Consider the following 16,815-nt stretch of genomic DNA (forward strand, 5'->3'; position numbering starts at 1 on the left):
CAGCCTGGCCAATATGGTGAAACCCTATCTCTACTAAAAATACAAATAATTAGCTGGATGTGGTAGCAGGCACCTGTAATCCCAGCTACTCGGGAGGTTGAGGAGGAGAATCGCTTGAGCCCGGGAGGCGGACTTCGTGCCACTGCACTCCAGCCTTAGCAACAGAGCGAGCCTCCGTGTCAAAAAAGAAAATTATGTATAGATGATTTGATGATATGGTTAATTTTGTTATCACGATGTTTTATGTGATAATGGTATCATTAGTAGCATGATGTCCCCTTGTCTTGAGGAATTGCCGGCTGGCATTGGGGAAGGGGTTGTTGCATCCATTATTTCAGTCCCTACTGCTTTAAGTCTCTTCCCGAGCACGTTCCTCTCCCAAAGAAGTTACCATTCTAAATGCCTAACAGCTGGAAGTCCCCTCTGGTGGTTTCACAAGTGGAGTGATTTTACAGGAGAAACCCAGGTTTGGAGTTTACTATTTAGTTGAGGCATTTGTAATCTGCAAGGCTCTTCCTGCAAAGAGTAGGTGTTTCCAACTATACGTGCCTGGTCAATAACTATTTCTTGGGTTTTCTATGTTCTGCCTTTAACAGCTGACTTAACTCAGGGCCTGCCTCACTGAAGGGGGGAGAAGGCAGGCCTCTGTCCCCCAATCATGATGATCCGCATTGTAAATACTTACTGGGAAGGGATAGTACAGCCTTTTCCATTGTGTGTGTGTTTTTTAATTTTTAATTTTTTAAATTTCAAGCTTAAGCAGTGGTTTGTTCAGTGCAAGGACTGAAAACAAGCGCTAGAAGGGAAGGTGGGTAAGTACTAGGGGTTTCAAGTACAGGGATAGAAACAGTAAAAGGAAATGTCTCTTAAGCCTGGAGCACCGAACCAAAGGGGCAATTAGAAGGGAAAGGGACCTGCGGACCTGGGGAGAGAGGTCACTGGGGTTCTAAGCCTTCCACCTCTGCTCCCAGAATTTCCACGGGTTTCGCGGCCCCTCATCCCCAGGCAGGAGTGCGAGCCGCCTGCAGATCTGCTATGCATCTTAAAATTGCAAATTCTCAGGCCCTACCCCAGACCTACTGAGTCAGAATACCCAGAGGATTGAGCCAGGGGGTGGGTGCCCGCAGGCCCGGCAGCACCCAGCCTGCAGAAGCTCCACCTCCGAGAGCGCTGGACTAGGACGAGCTCCCCACCCCCCTGCCCTTGGGCTTCCTCGAGTCCGTCCAGTCACACCTCCCGCTGCCGCGCACAGCGGCAACCCCGGCGTGCGGGGGCGCGCGCGGTCAGGGAGGAGCCTGCGGAGGCGCAAGGCCCCCGGAAGCGCCTTTCCCGGAAGGCAGGGAGGCGGTGCTGGCCTCCGGAGGCGGTCTCGGCGATGGCGGTGGAGTTCTGTTCCTAGCCTGGGCAACCGCGCAGCTGGAGGATGGCCTCGCTCGGGCCTGCCGCAGCTGGGGAGCAGGCGTCGGGGGCTGAGGCGGAGCCGGGCCCCGCGGGGCCGCCGCCGCCTTCACCGTCCTCTCTGGGGCCCCTGCTCCCTCTGCAGCGGGAACCTCTTTACAACTGGCAGGCGACCAAGGCGTCGCTGAAGGAGCGGTTTGCTTTCCTCTTCAACTCAGAACTGCTAAGCGATGTGCGCTTCGTACTGGGCAAGGGCCGCGGCACCGCCGCCGCCGGGGGCCCGCAGCGCATCCCCGCCCACCGCTTCGTGCTGGCAGCCGGCAGCGCTGTCTTCGACGCCATGTTCAACGGCGGCATGGCCACCACGTCGGCCGAGATCGAGCTGCCGGACGTGGAGCCCGCCGCCTTCCTGGCGCTGCTGAGGTGAGCGGCGGCGCGGGCCGGGCTAGGGGGCCCCCGGGGCCCGGCCCGCCTTGACTCCCGGATGACCTTGGGCTGGGCTCCTCTGACCCGCCCGGGGCCTCAGTTTCCTCCGGAGCCGTTGATGCTCTGGAGGGTCGAAATCGAAATCTGTGAGCCGGGACGGCTCAGTCGCCAACTAAACGTTCATGTCTTCATCCAGCAAGCGTACGTTTTACCGTTGAAAGGCGCTTCGCATTCCAATTGTGGATTGTCGCTCAGGATTCAGAATTAGACAGGTGGCAAGGATAGAGGGACAGATCAGGTTGTCCCGATTGCTCATTTGCGATGTTTTATGTTTTTGTCTGGGGGAAGGGAGTAGTTGAAAAATCTTGCAGGACTGATGTTTTGGGGTTATTGTCACCCCCCTTCCCTCCGCGTTTTTTGAAAGCGGCCCAGGCTGGAGTGCTGTAGCGCGATCATGGCTCGCTGCAGCCTCGACCTCTCCGGGCTGTGATCCTCCGACCTCAGCCTCCCGAGTAGTTGGGACTACAGGCACGCGCCACCACGCCCGGCTAATTTTTTTTTTTTTGGTAGAGAGAGGGTTTCACTATGTTGCCCAGGCTAGTCTCCTGGGGTCAAGCGATCCGCCCACTCGGTCTCCCAAAGTGCTGGAATTACAGGCGTGAAACCACCGGGCCTGGCCACTGTTTTGTTTTTCATTAACGTATTAGTTGTCAAGACCCAGGAAAGTAAATACCAAAACAGATAAGTGAGGCTGTACCTGTTTCCTGTTTCTACACACAAGGTCACATTTGCTTATAAATGCATCCCTCCCTTGATGTTAGAATTTGCTTGTTGGTTATTTGAGGATAGTAGATTGACATCTAATGGAAAGATGTGATTGTTTGGCATTATTAGCTTTTAATCACAGCCATCCTGTTAAGGAGGCATAAGAATTGTTTACCCCAATTTTACAAATGGGACTGAGGCCGAGAAGAGTCAAGTATCTTGCCCAAGGTAACAAACAGCTAACTCACACTGAAGACCATGTCTGTTTCATTATACCAAGATGGTTTTAAATAGCTGACTGAGTAGAACGTGTTGTTATTAAAGTGGCAGAGTCTTGGGTAGTACTGAAGCAAAAACAGGCAGGTCAGTGGGGTAGAATTAGATACAAAGGTTCACACTGAATCAGAATCAAACAAGGAAATGAATGTAAAGTTCACACAACTAGAAACAAATACTAAGATTCCATTAACAAATGGATAAGGAACAGGATAGATAACTTAGACAAAGAAAAAATACAACTAATTAACGAATGTTTTACCTGGCTGGTAATTAGGAAGTGCAAATTAAAAGACAGTGGTATTTTGGCCGTGCGCGGTGGCTCAAGCCTGTAATCCCACCACTTTGGGAGGCCGAGACGGGCGGATCACAAGGTCAGGTGATCGAGACCATCCTGGCTAACCCGGTGAAACCCCCTCTCTACTAAAAAATACAAAAAACTAGTCGGGCGAGGTGGCAGGCGCCTGTAGTCCCAGCTATTCGGGAGGCTGAGGCAGGAGAATGGCTTAAACCCGAAAGGCGGAGCTTACAGTGAGCTGAGATCTGGCCACTGCACTCCAGTTTGGGCGACAGAGCGAGACTCCCTCTAAAAAAAAAAAAGAATAAATAAATAAATAAATAAATAAATAAATAAAAGACAGTGGTATTTTTTCCTTCCATTAATCCCACCAAAAAATTTAAAGGTAACATCTGAACAGCGTTATCTGACAAAGATAGTGGTAAAAACCCTTTTGGAAAACAGTTTGGTGCTATAGATTTTCTTTCCACATGTAAGAAGCATTCAAGTACTGAAAAAAAGTTGCGTACAAAAATATTTACAACTTTATTTATAGTAGTGAGGAAGTAGTCAGCTGTAGGGAATGGTTAAACAGTGATAGGTTCACTTGATGAAATATAATGTGGTCACTAAATATGATGGATAGCACTTGAAACTGCACCATGATTACAACGTGAAAAGAAATGGACAAACATATACCTAGAGACAAGGATAAAAGGAAACATACCAAAATGCTAAGCAAAGGCACCTGGAGTAGTAAGATGAAAGTACCTTTTTTTCTTCTTTTCTCTTTGTTGCTGATATTTTCTGTAATTTAGTTCAATTACATTTATAAAGGAGGGGGAACCTTAAAAGCTAAAATCCAGGTCATTTTAAAGTTCACCAGGAGGATTGGGTATAGTTCATTTGGATTTTCTAGACCAGAAGTAGTTTTCAAAATGATCTGTGGGCCATCTGCATTATAATCTTCTGGGGTGCTTATGAAATGTGTAGATCCCGTCCTCATTATATACCTTAATATTTGGAGGCGAGACCTTGGTAGCATTTTTTACACTCTCCCTAAGTGATACTTACACAAACTAAATTTGAGAATCACAAATCTAAAGCTATTTTGGGGCAATTTTTTATTTTGAAAAAATATTGACTTTACTAGTATAAGAATGTAGAGGAAAAAATGCATATTTTTGTATTTTCACTGAAGCTGCTATTAGTCCTTTCCCATCAATAGAAAATAAGTTCCCATCAATAGAAAATAAGTTTGAAATGTGGGACAGTGCAATTTGTTTTTTGTTTTTTTTACATTTTAAAACTTTTTTACATTTTTAAATTTTTTTTTTCATTTTTACATTTTCAGTGTGTTTTATTTTCATGGCATTGTATTTATCCTTCAGGTTCTGGTCATTATTCTTTTTGAAATTGATATCTGGACTGATTTCTAAATTTAGGGTTGGCTGGCTGTGTAACATAGATGTTGTAGTTAGCTAATACGTGACACAAAGATGCCTGATAGTACTTGCTAAGTTGAAAGAGTAGGTTAGTTTGGGCATACTTGAATTATTTAACATTACTTGCAGGCTTATGAACTTAAGTTTGAAGCCTTACAGAAACTGCGCACTTTGAACTGCCTGACCTTTAAATGATGTTCTTCAGTTGTTTATTTGACAAATACTATAGGCCTCCCTTTTGGGGTGCTTGTGAAACAGCGAGTGGCTGTTGTAGGTGTTTGGGATACAGCAGTAAACAAGAAAAAGTCCTTGCCCTTATGAAGCACATAATCTAGTAAGGGGAAACTAAAGATACAATGTTAAGTACTGATGAATGTTTTGAAGAAAAATAATCAAGTTATGAGAGAAAGAACATTCTCAGCAAGGAAAAGCATTGCTTGTTTTAGGCACTAAGGATCTCCTATTGGAGGAACACAAGAGTGAACCAATGTACCTTGAGCACAGTAGAGGGAAGTGGTAGAAAATGAGGTCAAAAAGATAGGCCAGACAGGATGGTGCAGGGCTTTAGAGACTGAGCGAAGACTTTTTCAGCTGCCATTTCATGTAAAGCCTTTGGAGAGTGTTGAATGGGGTTGGGAAGATAGAGGTGGTAGCAGGAGGCTGTGATCTGATTTACATTTTAAAAAAACAAACTCTTTCTGGCAGTGGTTGGAGTAAAATAGGCAGCAAGGTGATAGATGAAGAGGCTTTTGCAGTAGTCTAGGCAAGAGGCGATGGTGAGTTGTACCTTGTACTAGAGAGGTAGCAAAGGACATGATGAGACATGGTCAAATTCTGGGTATACTTTTGAAGGTACAACCAAGAAGACTTCCAAGACATCCAAGTAAGGTCATAGATTAGATAGAATATGAATTTGGAGATTAGGGAAGAGCTTGCTGAACATAAATTTGAAAGTTGCCGGGCGCGGTGGCTCAAGCCTGTAATCCCAGCACTTTGGGAGGCCGAGACGGGCGGATCACAAGGTCAGGAGATGAGACCATCCTGGCTAACATGGTGAAACCCCGTCTCTACTAAAAATACAAAAAAAAAACTAGCCGGGCGAGGTGGCGGGCGCCTGTAGTCCCAGCTACTCGGGAGGCTGAGGCAGGAGAATGGCGTAAACCCGGGAGGCGGAGCTTGCAGTGAGCTGAGATCCGGCCACTGCACTCCAGCCTGGGCGACAGAGCGAGACTCCGTCTCAAAAAAAAAAAAAAAAAAAAAAAAAAAAATTTGAAAGTTAAGAGTGAATGGTATTTAAATCGGGAGATCAAGTGAGATCACAAGAAAGGTACAAGGATGAGCTCTGGAATCTTTGAATATGTAGAGATGTAGCAGAGAAAAAGCATAAAATGAAACTGAGAGGCAGCTGTCATTGGAATTAGAAGAGAAAACAAGGAGCATGGTATTCTGAAAGTCAAGTCAAAGAAAACGTTTCAAGAAAGAAGTGGGAAATGTCAACTACGGAAAGTGGAAAGTGGTCAGTTATGCTAAATGCTGTTGAGAGTCAAGTAGAATGAAGACTTTGAGTTGATTTTTAGTCTTGGCAAGATGGAAGCTATTGATAACCCTGCCAAGAGTGATTTCAGCTGATTAGAGTAGGTTAGGAAGAAAATGGGAAGTGAGGAGCTGGAGACAGCTAGTATAAACAATTAGGAGTTTTGTTGCAAAGGGGAACAGAGAATGACGTGATGGAAGGGGCACGGAGTAAGTGTTCTTCAGTATTCTGTCCTCAGCTCTCATCCTTTCTCCCATCAACCAAAGAGAGAGCTTTACGCACTGACTCCCCAACCTGTGTCTCCAAAGCTCTACTTAGCTTCAGACAGTCATTTCCAAGTGGACCATCGTGAAGTAATGTTTTATACCCATGCAAATGGACATGTTATTAATAAAAATATGACATTTAATGAGTACTTACTGTGTGCCATAGATTGTTCCTAAGCCCCTTTGTGATCTCACTTAAATTTCAGAAAAATCCTTTGAGACAGGCATACTTCTTATCCCCCTGCAATAGCTTTTGCCGTATTAATGCTATAAATAAAGCAACCCCCAAAAAGCAATAATTTAGTCTTGCTTATGATTCTGTGGGTCAGCTAGGAAGTGACTTAATGGGCTTACTTCCAAATTGTAGTTTCGTTTCACTCCGTTCTACACATTTTTTGTCCATTTTAGACCATTCCTGAAAATTCTACCTGCCTCTCCATGTTTTTCTGCATTACTTCAACCAAACTACTGCCTTTAGACTTAACTCTCTCCTTTCACCCTGTTAACAGTGATCTCTCTGATATTGATATATTGTCATATGATTCCCCTGAATCTTTTAATGACTTCTTTTTACCTACAGGATGAAGTTTAAACACTTTAGCAGCACATGAAACTTTTGTGATTTGATCTCTTTCTTCCTCTCTGTCCACTCAGTGTTTCAACCCTAATTACTGATGGCCTTTTTCTTGTTTTAGTGCCTGCCTTCTAAGGCCTCCTTACTTTTGTACTTCTCAGTCTTTCTGCCAGGGCTTCACACTTAATTACTACTCTTCAGATAACCTTCAGGCTTTACCTCCTCTATAAAAATTCCACCCATAGGCAAAATTGCACACTGGCTCATCTAATTTCTCACAGCATGTTTTGGTTATCTGTTGCTCTAGAACAAATCACTGGAATATCTAGTGACTTAAACATCTGTTTTATTATCTTTTACAGTTGTGTGTGGGTTGACTGGAATCACCTGGGTGGTTTGTCATTTATGTAGCTGTAGTCAGATAGCAGGTGGGGTTGAACTCATCTGGAGGTTTGACTCAGAGTCTGGGATGGCTGAGCCTTAAGTCTCAGGTCCTCTTCAAGAGGCTTCTTCAGCTGGTCTCTCCAGCAGGGTAGCTTGATGTCATGGCTCATGACTCCCAAGAACACAAAAGCAGGAGCTGCCAGGCATCCTTGAGGTGTAGGTCTCTGACTGGTGCAATGTCACTCTGCCACAATCTGTTGATTCAAGGGGCTCACACAGGGCCAACCCAGATTCATCATGGGACAAATCTATGTAAGGGCATGAACACAAGAAAGCATGATTTCTTAGGGCCATCATTAGAGATTAGTTATTAGATATGAGTGCCTAGTATATACTTCTGTTATTAGGACATTACTTTTTAATCATTTCACTACCAGACTATAGTCGTGTGCCATATAACGGCAATTTGGTCAACAGTGGACTGCAAATAAGATGGTGGACCCATAAGATTATAATACGGTATTTTTACTGTGCATTTTCTGTGTTTAGATACACAATACTCACCATTGTTTTAAAGTTGCCTACAGTATTCAGTACAGTAACAAGTAACATGCTGTACTGCTTTGTAGCCCAGAAGCAATAGGCTATACAACATAGCTTAGATGCATAGTAGGCTATACCATTGAGGTTTATGTGAGTACACTCTATGATGTTTGCATGATGATGAAATTGTCGAACAATGCCTTTCTTAGAATGTATCCCCATCATTAAGTAATGCATGACTGACTGGGTAAGCTTTTTATGGGCAAAGCTATCTTACCCATATTTTTATCTCTAGGACTTTTACAGTGCCTGCTATATAATTCCTCAATAAATGTTTTTGAGTAAAATGAACAGATAAGTAGTGATACAGAGTTTCTTATACATGATCTTTTGATCATTCTTATATAAAATCAAGTTTTCACCTTAGGCTTTTACAATTTGTTTTATTTTATTTTTTGAGATAGTCTCTGTTGCCCAGGCTGGAGTACAGTGGTGTGATCTTGGCTCACCCAACCTCCCCCTGCTGGGTTCAAGTGATTCTCTTGGCTCAGCCTCCCGAATAGCTGGGATTACAGGTGTGTGCCACCACACCGGCTAATTTTTGTATTTTTAGTAGAGATGGGGTTTTACCATATTGGCCAGGCTGGTCTCAAACTCTTGACCCCAGGTGTTCTGCCTGCCTGGGCCTCCCAAAGTGCTGGGATTACAGGTGTGAGCTACCGTGCCCAGCTTTACATTTTTAATTAGATTAAATGTAACCTAAGTGTTTTTATTTTTTTGTCTTTTGTTTGTTTTTTGGAAAACTATTAATTTTGGGGGAAAATAGGACTAATTTGAGGATATGTAATAATTTTTCTGTGCTCTCGTCCTTAGAGGTTATATATGAGAGCTTAAATGGTCACTTTAAAATACAAAGAATTGTGGTAATGTCATGTTTAATCTTTATATTTTAAAAACCTTGGCTTAGTTTTTTAAAAATATTATAGAAACTCTAATAATTAAATAGAATGTAGAAGAAATGTATACATACGAACCAAGAGGATTCTTGGATTTTTAAGTAACTTTTTTTTATTACAAATGAAAATATTTTCCCTTTTGACATTATATAGAAACCTATACTGAATTGTCTAGTCAATTAACGTGTATTTATTGAGACTTAAACACATGCCCACAATGTGCCTAGTAGTGTATAAGAAATTAAAAATCTAAGATACACAGAGATCCTTTTCTTATTGTTTATTGTCCTGTATTTATTTTTAATTTGCAGTGCACCCAAAATAACTTAAAATGTCTTATAAGAAACACAGGGTAAGAAATAAACTAGAGTCAAGAGTGAAGCTAATAGAAAAATGTATGCTGTCAAGCTGGGTACAGTGGCTCAGGCCTATAATCCCAGCACCTGGAGAGGCCGAGGCAGGAGGATTGCTTGAGTCCAGGAGTTTGAAACTAGCCTGGGAAATATAGCAAGACCCGTCTCTACAAAAACATAAAAAAAAAATTAGCTGAGCATAGTGGCATGTGCCTGTAGTGTTAACTACTCCGGAGGCTGAAGCAGGAGACTCACTTGAGCCCAGGAATTTGAGGATACAGTGAGCTATGATCATGCCACCACTCTCCACCCGGAGTGACAATGAGACCCTGTCTCAGAAGCAAACAAAATGTATGTTATAAGTAAGCTATAAACTTTTATTATTATTATTATTTTTTGCCGTTGTTGCTTTTGAGACAGAGTCTTGCTCTGTCACCCAGGCTGGAGTACAATGGCTCGATCTCAGCTCACTGCAACCTCTGCTGCCCTGGGTTCAAGTGATTCTCCTGCCTCAGCCTCCGGAGTAGCTGGGATTACAGGCACCCACCACCACGCTGGCTAATTTTAATATTTTTAGTAGAGGTGGGGTTTCACCAGGTTGGGCAGGCTGATCTTGAACTCCTGACCTCAAGTGATCCACCTGCCTTGGCCTCCCAAAGTGCTGGGATTACAGGCGTGAGCCACCAGGCCCGGCTAACTTTGTTTTAATTATTTTAGCAGCTAATGCAAAAAGAGAAACGTGGGTGGACATAATTATTTATAGATTAAAAACAAGGCAACTGCTTAGAAGATGCGTAAATCTAATAATTAGATGAGTTTAAAAAAAAATCCTGATGAGATCCCTTCATACAGAAGGCATTGCTGTAATGAAGTGTCTTCAATCTGTGTCTTCAGATGCATACTTGTTCTTAAAAAATGTTCCTTGATAGAAACCAAAAGTATATTACCGAAGTATAATTTGATAAAAGCAATTTGAATGGGAGATCTCACACAAAGTAATCTACAAACATGATTCTCTCTTGTTCCTGGAATGTACTTCCCCCTGTCCTTTTAATCCCTTTAGATCTAATCTCAAGCAGAAATTGCTCTACAAACCTTTTCCACATCTTCCTAAGTCAAAGCCTGCATTTATAGATTCTCATAGAACCGTGTTTAGGTTTGTGGCACTTGTGCTCTTAAGTGTGAATCTACTCAAGGGCAAATGGTGATAAAGGCCTCACATTCCTGCTCTGTTTTACAACTCTAGTAATTTTTACCTGACAAAAATAAATAAAGGCAGGAATGTAAGGACTTCTAGACTTCTACCTTGTCCTTAAAACAAAACAAAACAAAAATTTTTTTTTTTTTTTTTGAGACGGAGTCTCGTTCTGCTGCCCAGACTGGAGCGCAGTGACCGGATCTCAGCTCACTGCAAGCTCCGCCTCCCGGGTTCACGCCATTCTCCTGCCTCAGCCTCCCGAGTAGCTGGGACTACAGGCGCCCGCCACCTCGCCCGGCTAGTTTTTTGTATTTTTTAGTAGAGACGGGGTTTACACCATGTTAGCCAGGATGGTCTCGATCTCCTGACCTTGTGATCCGCCCGTCTCGGCCTCCCAAAGTGCTGGGATTACAGGCTTGAGCCACCGCGCCCGGCCAAAAAAATTGTTTTAAATTTTTTTTGAGTCTCACTTTGTTGGCCAGGCTAGAGTGCAGTTGTGCGATCTCGGCTCACTGCAACTTCTGCCTCCCAGATTCAAGTGAGTCTCCCGCCTCAACCTCCCAGATAGCTGGGATTACAGGCATGAGCCACTGTGCCTGGCCTAAAACAAAAATTTCTTTGATTTCTAGTTTAAGAAGGGAATTGAGCATGCTGTTAGCATTTTCTCCCTCTCAATTAAAATGATTTTTAAGAATTTTTTTAAAAATGGTAAGTCCATTACAATGAAGAGAAAAAGAGAAGTTGGAAGGGCCAACAGAGTAGAAAGGAACAAAGAAGTTGGAAGCTGGTTGATGGATGAACTAGAGTGGATGAATCTGGAGCCCAGAATCCAGAGCTTTCAGAGCCTCAGTGGAGCTGGGAGCGCCTTTCCTGGCAGAACCCCAACAAAGTTCTTGGCTAGGAGTTGGAAGTAAGGAGGGTGGAAATAAGAAGGTAGTGCTATAACATGGAAATTAATTTAAAGCCTGTGTGTAAACCATCCCCTTAACCAGCGGTTGCAGACTTACTCCCTATGACAATGGACAGGTTTTTTGAGATAAATTGAACAGAATGCCTGAGAAGAACTGGGACTGCTGGGTATGGCTTTGGGACCCCAGGGTTAAGCCCTCTTCCAATGGCTTTGAGGGGTCCCTGTGCTCGGGCTGGCTTCCCACTCTAATGCCAGGTGCCAGTGCCAGTCAGCAAGCCTCCCATATACACAGAGCTCCCAGCCAACCTTTCTGTTTTGGAGATTGTTTTATCTTGAAAACAGACCCGCTGCTTAGAATACTGAAGTTGGAGACAGTGTTTAATCATTTGACATATAAGGAAAAGCAGAATGTGAATGACAAAGACCAAGAGAAACACAGCAGCGGATCCTCAAGGAAATAGAGGAGAACTTTTAAAACTTTGGTTAATGTCATCTTGGAGACTTCAGAAAGTTTTTGTATTCATAAAACCAGGACGTGATGCTGTGGAGAAAAAAGGAATGATCAAGAAAGAAGCAAGGATTCTTAGAAATTTAAACGTGATTGCTGGGGAGAAAAAGAGGAAGGCACCAGAAGATAATGGCCAGGAAATCTTCCAAAATGCAGAGGGAAATAATGATAAAAAATATGAGACAACATGCAGATAAATAGCTAATATTTACTGAGGCAATTTGTCAGGCATTATTCAAAATGCTTTGTGTTTTAATTTAGGTTAATCTTCACAACTTTATGAAGTAGGTGCTGTTATTCTCTTTTTAGAGAGGCAGGCGTTGATAATAACTTAAGTCACATGGCTAGCAAGTGACAAAACAAGCTCAAACCCAAGCAGTCTATTTCCTCTTGGCCTTATTGTATGGCACTGAAAACAGTTAAAAGCCCAGAAATGGTGCGTGATAGTAAACAGCTCTTCTGTTTTCTCAGCCTTGGTTTTCTTATTGAAATTTAGGGAATAGGCCGGGCGCGGTGGCTCAAGCCTGTAATCCCAGCACTTTGGGAGGCCGAGACGGGTGGATCACGAGGTCAGGAGATCAAGACCATCCTGGCGAACACGGTGAAACCCCGTCTCTACTAAAAAATACAAAAAACTAGCCGGGCGAGATGGCGGGCGCCTGTAGTCCCAGCTACTCGGGAGGCTGAGGCAGGAGAATGGCGGGAACCCCGGAGGCGGAGCTTGCAGTGAGCAGAGATCCGGCCACTGCACTCCAGCCCGGGCGGCAGAGCGAGACTCCGTCTCAAAAAAAAAAAAAAAAAAAAAGAAATTTAGGGAATAGCACCTTCCTTCTATGGGAGAGGATTAAATGAATTGGCATTTGTCATATGGCAGACACTCAACAAATGGTAGCTTTCTCTCTGGTTTATTCATTCCCCTCCCTTTGGCCAGGAGGGACTATGCCTTACTTAGTTTTTAATTCTCTGTATTCATCACAGAGTATGCTACATAATGTCAAGTGAACGTTATGAGGGTGATACAGTTGACTGAGGAGTCTCTAAAAGGAGTGTTCAAGGGAAAAAAGTATGTAAGAACAATGTGATTCTGAAAAACAGCACCCTTGCCTTTGAACCTGAGATACAGGGGAGTATACCTCCACTTGAGATAGTTGTAAAGGTAACTTATCAGAGAAGTGCCAGGATTTGGTTAAGGTAGGGAGTGAGGGGGATGTAACAGGCTAGCATTTCATTGTGTATGGTGATTATGGCCATAGGAATAAAATGAGGAAGTTGAAAGGTAGAGGGTAGGGACATGAAATAGAACTTAACTTTCCTCACTCACCTCAGTGTAATAAGAGTATTCTGAAAGAAGATAATGGGTTTTCTGTTTTTTTTTTTTTTTTTTTTTTTTTTTTTGAGATGGAGTCGTCTCTCTCTGTCACCCAGGCTGGAGTGCAGTAGCTCGATCTTGGCTCACTGAAAGCTCCACCTCCCAGGTTCTCGCCATTCTCCTGCCTCAGCCTCCTGAGTAGCTGGGACTACAGGCGCCTGCCACCGTGCCCGTCTAATTTTTTTTTTTTTTTCATTTTTAGTAAAGACAGGGTTTTACCCTGTTAGCCAGGATGGCCTCAATCTCCTGACCTAGTGATCCACCCACCTCAGCCTCCCAAAGTGCTGGGATTACAGGCGTGAGCCACTGCGCCCAGCCAATAATGGGTTTTCTTAAACCCGTATTTTACAACTTGGGTCCTGGAAATACAAGTATAGTAAGTGTTCTGGGAGCTCATATCTAAGGCTACTTGGGTCTGAATCTTCTGGGAAAATAATCTTAAAAAAATTTTTTTTCTAAAGTGTTCTTATGTCTTTATCACTGAAATGAAATAATGGTTCTTGCCGGGTGTGATGGCTCACGCCTATCATCCCAGCACTTTGGGAGGCCACGGTGGTCCTGAGGTCAGGAGGTCGAGACCAGCCTAGCCAACATGGTGAAACCCTGTCTCTACTAAAAATACAAAATTTAGCCGGGCATGGTGATGCACTCCTGTAATCCCAGCTACTCGGGAGACTGAGGCAGGAGAATCTCTTGTACCTGGGAGGTGGAGGTTGCAGTGAGCAGAGATTGCATCAGTGTACTCTAACCTCGGCGACAAAATGAGACTCTCTCAAAAAAAAAAAAAAAAAAAAAAAAAAAAAAAAAAAAGAGCCAGGCACGGTGGCTCACACCTATAATCCTACCACTTTAGGAGGCCAAGGCAGGTGGATCACCTGAGGTCAGGAGTTCGAGACCAGCCTGTCCAACATAGTGAAACCTCATCTCTACTAAAAATACAAAAAATTAGCCAGGTGTGTTGGCGGGCGCCTATAATTCCAGCTATTCGGGAGGCTGAGGTAGGAGAATCACTTGAATCACCTGGGAGACGGAAGTTGCAGTGAGCTGAGAGCACACCATTGTACTCCAGCCTGGGCAACAAGAGCAAAACTCCATCTCAAAAAAAAAAGAAAAAGAAATAATGGTTCTTCTTTTTTATTTTTTATTTATTTATTTGTTTTTATGAGAAGGAGTCTTGCTCTGTTGCCAGGCTGGAGTGCAGTGGTGCAATCTCGGCTCACTACAATCTCTGCCTCCCAGGTTCAAGTGATTCTCCTGCCTCAGTCTTCTGAGCAGCTGGGATTACAGGTGCGCGCCACCACATTCGGCTAATTTTTGTATTTTTAGTAGAGATGGCATTTCACATGTTGGCCAGGATGATTTCGATCTGCTGACCTCGTGATCCGCCCACCTTGGCCTCCTAAAGTGCTGGGATTACAGGCGTGAGCCACTGCACCTGGCCGAAATAATGGTTCTTAATGCCATACTTCTCCAGTAGCCTCAGCTATCTTAAGTGTAGCTGAGACTGGGCAGTAAGCACAAGGGTTTCTGAGGAGCCACAGAAAGAGACCTAAAGATGATATGCACAAGTTCAAGTATAGTTTAACAAGAACCACCCAGGTCTTCACTGAGAATCTTAGCTTTTTCTCATTTCTTTTTTTTTTGTTTTTAATTTTATTATTTATTTATTTTTGAGATGGAGTCTAGCTCTGTTGCCCATGCCAGCATGCAGTGGCACGATCTCAACTCACAGCAACCTGTGCCTCCCAGGTTCAAGCGATTCTCCTGCCTCAGCCTCCTGAGTAACTGGGATTACAGGCCTAGCTAATTTTTGTATTTTTAGTAGAGACTGGGTTTCACCTTGATGACCAGGCTGGTCTCGAACTCCTGACCTCAGGTGATCCACCTGCCTCAGCCTCCCAAAGTGTTGGGATTACAGACGTGAGCCACCGTGCTCGGTCTGTTTATTTTATTTTATTTTATTTTATTTTAAGTTCCAGGGTACAAGTGCAGGATGTGTAGGTTTGTTACATAGGTAAACATGTGGCAATGTGGTTTGCTGCACCTGTCAACCTATCAACCTGTCACCTGGGCATTAAGCCCAGCATGCATTAGCTATTTATCCTGATGCTCACCCTCCCCCATTTTTCTCAGTTCTATAAAACTGATTTATCTCTCGACCTACCAGTTAGAAGCAGTGAACTAGGAGGAAGGCAACATTGGGCTGCTAGATAATATTTTTAGAGAAAAATTGGACCTAAATACTACAAAGTACATAGCAAGATGGAGTCATTTAATATATTATTAAGTTGCTTTATTCCTCCCAAGCCACAGTACTCTAATCTGTGGTCATTATGCTAATTCTGGGATAACGATGGAAGGTTAAAAGATGCGCAGAATAAGAAGGCACTGTCATCAAGAAATCAATGAATATTTTAACACTTAGAGATGCAATTTTAGCCACCTGCAGATTTACTTAAGTGAACATCTTTTGATGAGGGAAAGATAAGTGAACCACTGTTGTCCTAAGGAGCAGTGGGGTACTAGAAAGAACTCTGAGGATGGCTTGGAGACATAGATTTGTCTCATGATTAAGTAATAATGTTAATAATCCTCAGGATTAAGAAAGAATAAAATGAGATGATGTATGTGCAAATGCCCTGTAGATTGCAAAGACTGATGCAGATTTATTTTTATTTTTATTTCAATAGTTTTTTAGGAACAGGTGGTTTTTTATTACATGGATAAGCTCTTTAGTGGTGATTTCTGAAATTTTGGTGCACTTGTCACCTGAGCAGTATACACTGTACCCAGTATGTAGTCTTTTATCCCTCACTCCCCTCCCACCCTTCCCCCCGCGAGTCCCCAAAGTCCATTATATCATTCTTATGCCTCTCTGTTGTGATACTGATTTCAGATTATTTTTCAGTTTGCTCATTATGTTTTAAAATATTCTCCCAGCACTTCGGTAGGCTGAGGTGGGAGGATGGCTTGAGCCCAGGAGTTTAAGACCAGTCTGGGCAATATGGTGAAACCTGTCTCTACAAAAAATAAAAAATTAGCCAGGTGTGGTGGTGCAAACTTGTAGTCCCAGCTATTTGGGGAGCTGAGGTGGGAGGATGGCTTGAGCCAGAGAGGTTGAAGCTGCAGTGAGCCATGCACTGCAGCCTGGAATCGATCAAGACCCTGTGGATGGATGGATGGATGGGTGGATGGATGGATGGATGGATGGATGGATGGGTGGATGGATGGATGGGTGGGTGGGTGGGTGGGTGGGTGGATAGATGGATGGATAGATGAAAATATAAAATAATAAAAATATAAATATTCCTCAGAAATTTAACTTCGATGGATTGCTTATCTAAAACATTACTGATCATCTCTACAAATGTGCCAATTGCTTTCCAGATTTCTGTATTCAGATGAAGTTCAAATTGGTCCAGAAACAGTTATGACCACTCTTTATACTGCCAAGAAATATGCAGTCCCAGCCTTGGAAGCACACTGTGTGGAATTTCTCACCAAACATCTTAGGGCAGATAATGCCTTTATGTTACTTACTCAGGTAAGTAAATGTAGCTAAGGTATGTATCATTGTAGTTTTAAAATTTTGAGTAAACTATATATGGGTGTTTAATATTTCCTGGAGAATTC

The 16,815-nt window shown here is 43.3% G+C and overlaps 1 protein-coding gene and 1 long non-coding RNA gene across 4 annotated transcripts in view; both read left to right on the forward strand.

The window, feature by feature from the left end:
* Window positions 1–1,352: 1,352 nt before the first annotated feature.
* BTBD1 (BTB domain containing 1) overlaps window positions 1,353–16,815 on the forward strand; it is a 58,126-nt gene continuing 42,663 nt past the window's right edge. For all 3 annotated transcript variants that reach the window (XR_013395883.1, XM_028851258.2, XM_077940145.1), the window contains exons 1-2: window positions 1,353–1,821; window positions 16,570–16,726. Coding sequence is in view for 2 of the 3 variants with exons in the window: in XM_028851258.2 (XP_028707091.1) it covers window positions 1,424–1,821; window positions 16,570–16,726 (555 nt within the window). In the remaining variant the exon portion in view is untranslated. The remainder of the gene's footprint in view (window positions 1,822–16,569; window positions 16,727–16,815) is intronic.
* Window positions 9,289–10,531, forward strand: LOC144330054 (uncharacterized). The gene is made up of 2 exons (XR_013395907.1): window positions 9,289–9,399; window positions 9,713–10,531. It is a non-coding gene; the product is annotated as an uncharacterized LOC144330054 (long non-coding RNA).

This window comes from Macaca mulatta, chromosome 7 (assembly GCF_049350105.2).
Source record: "Macaca mulatta isolate MMU2019108-1 chromosome 7, T2T-MMU8v2.0, whole genome shotgun sequence".
Lineage (NCBI taxonomy): Eukaryota > Metazoa > Chordata > Mammalia > Primates > Cercopithecidae > Macaca > Macaca mulatta.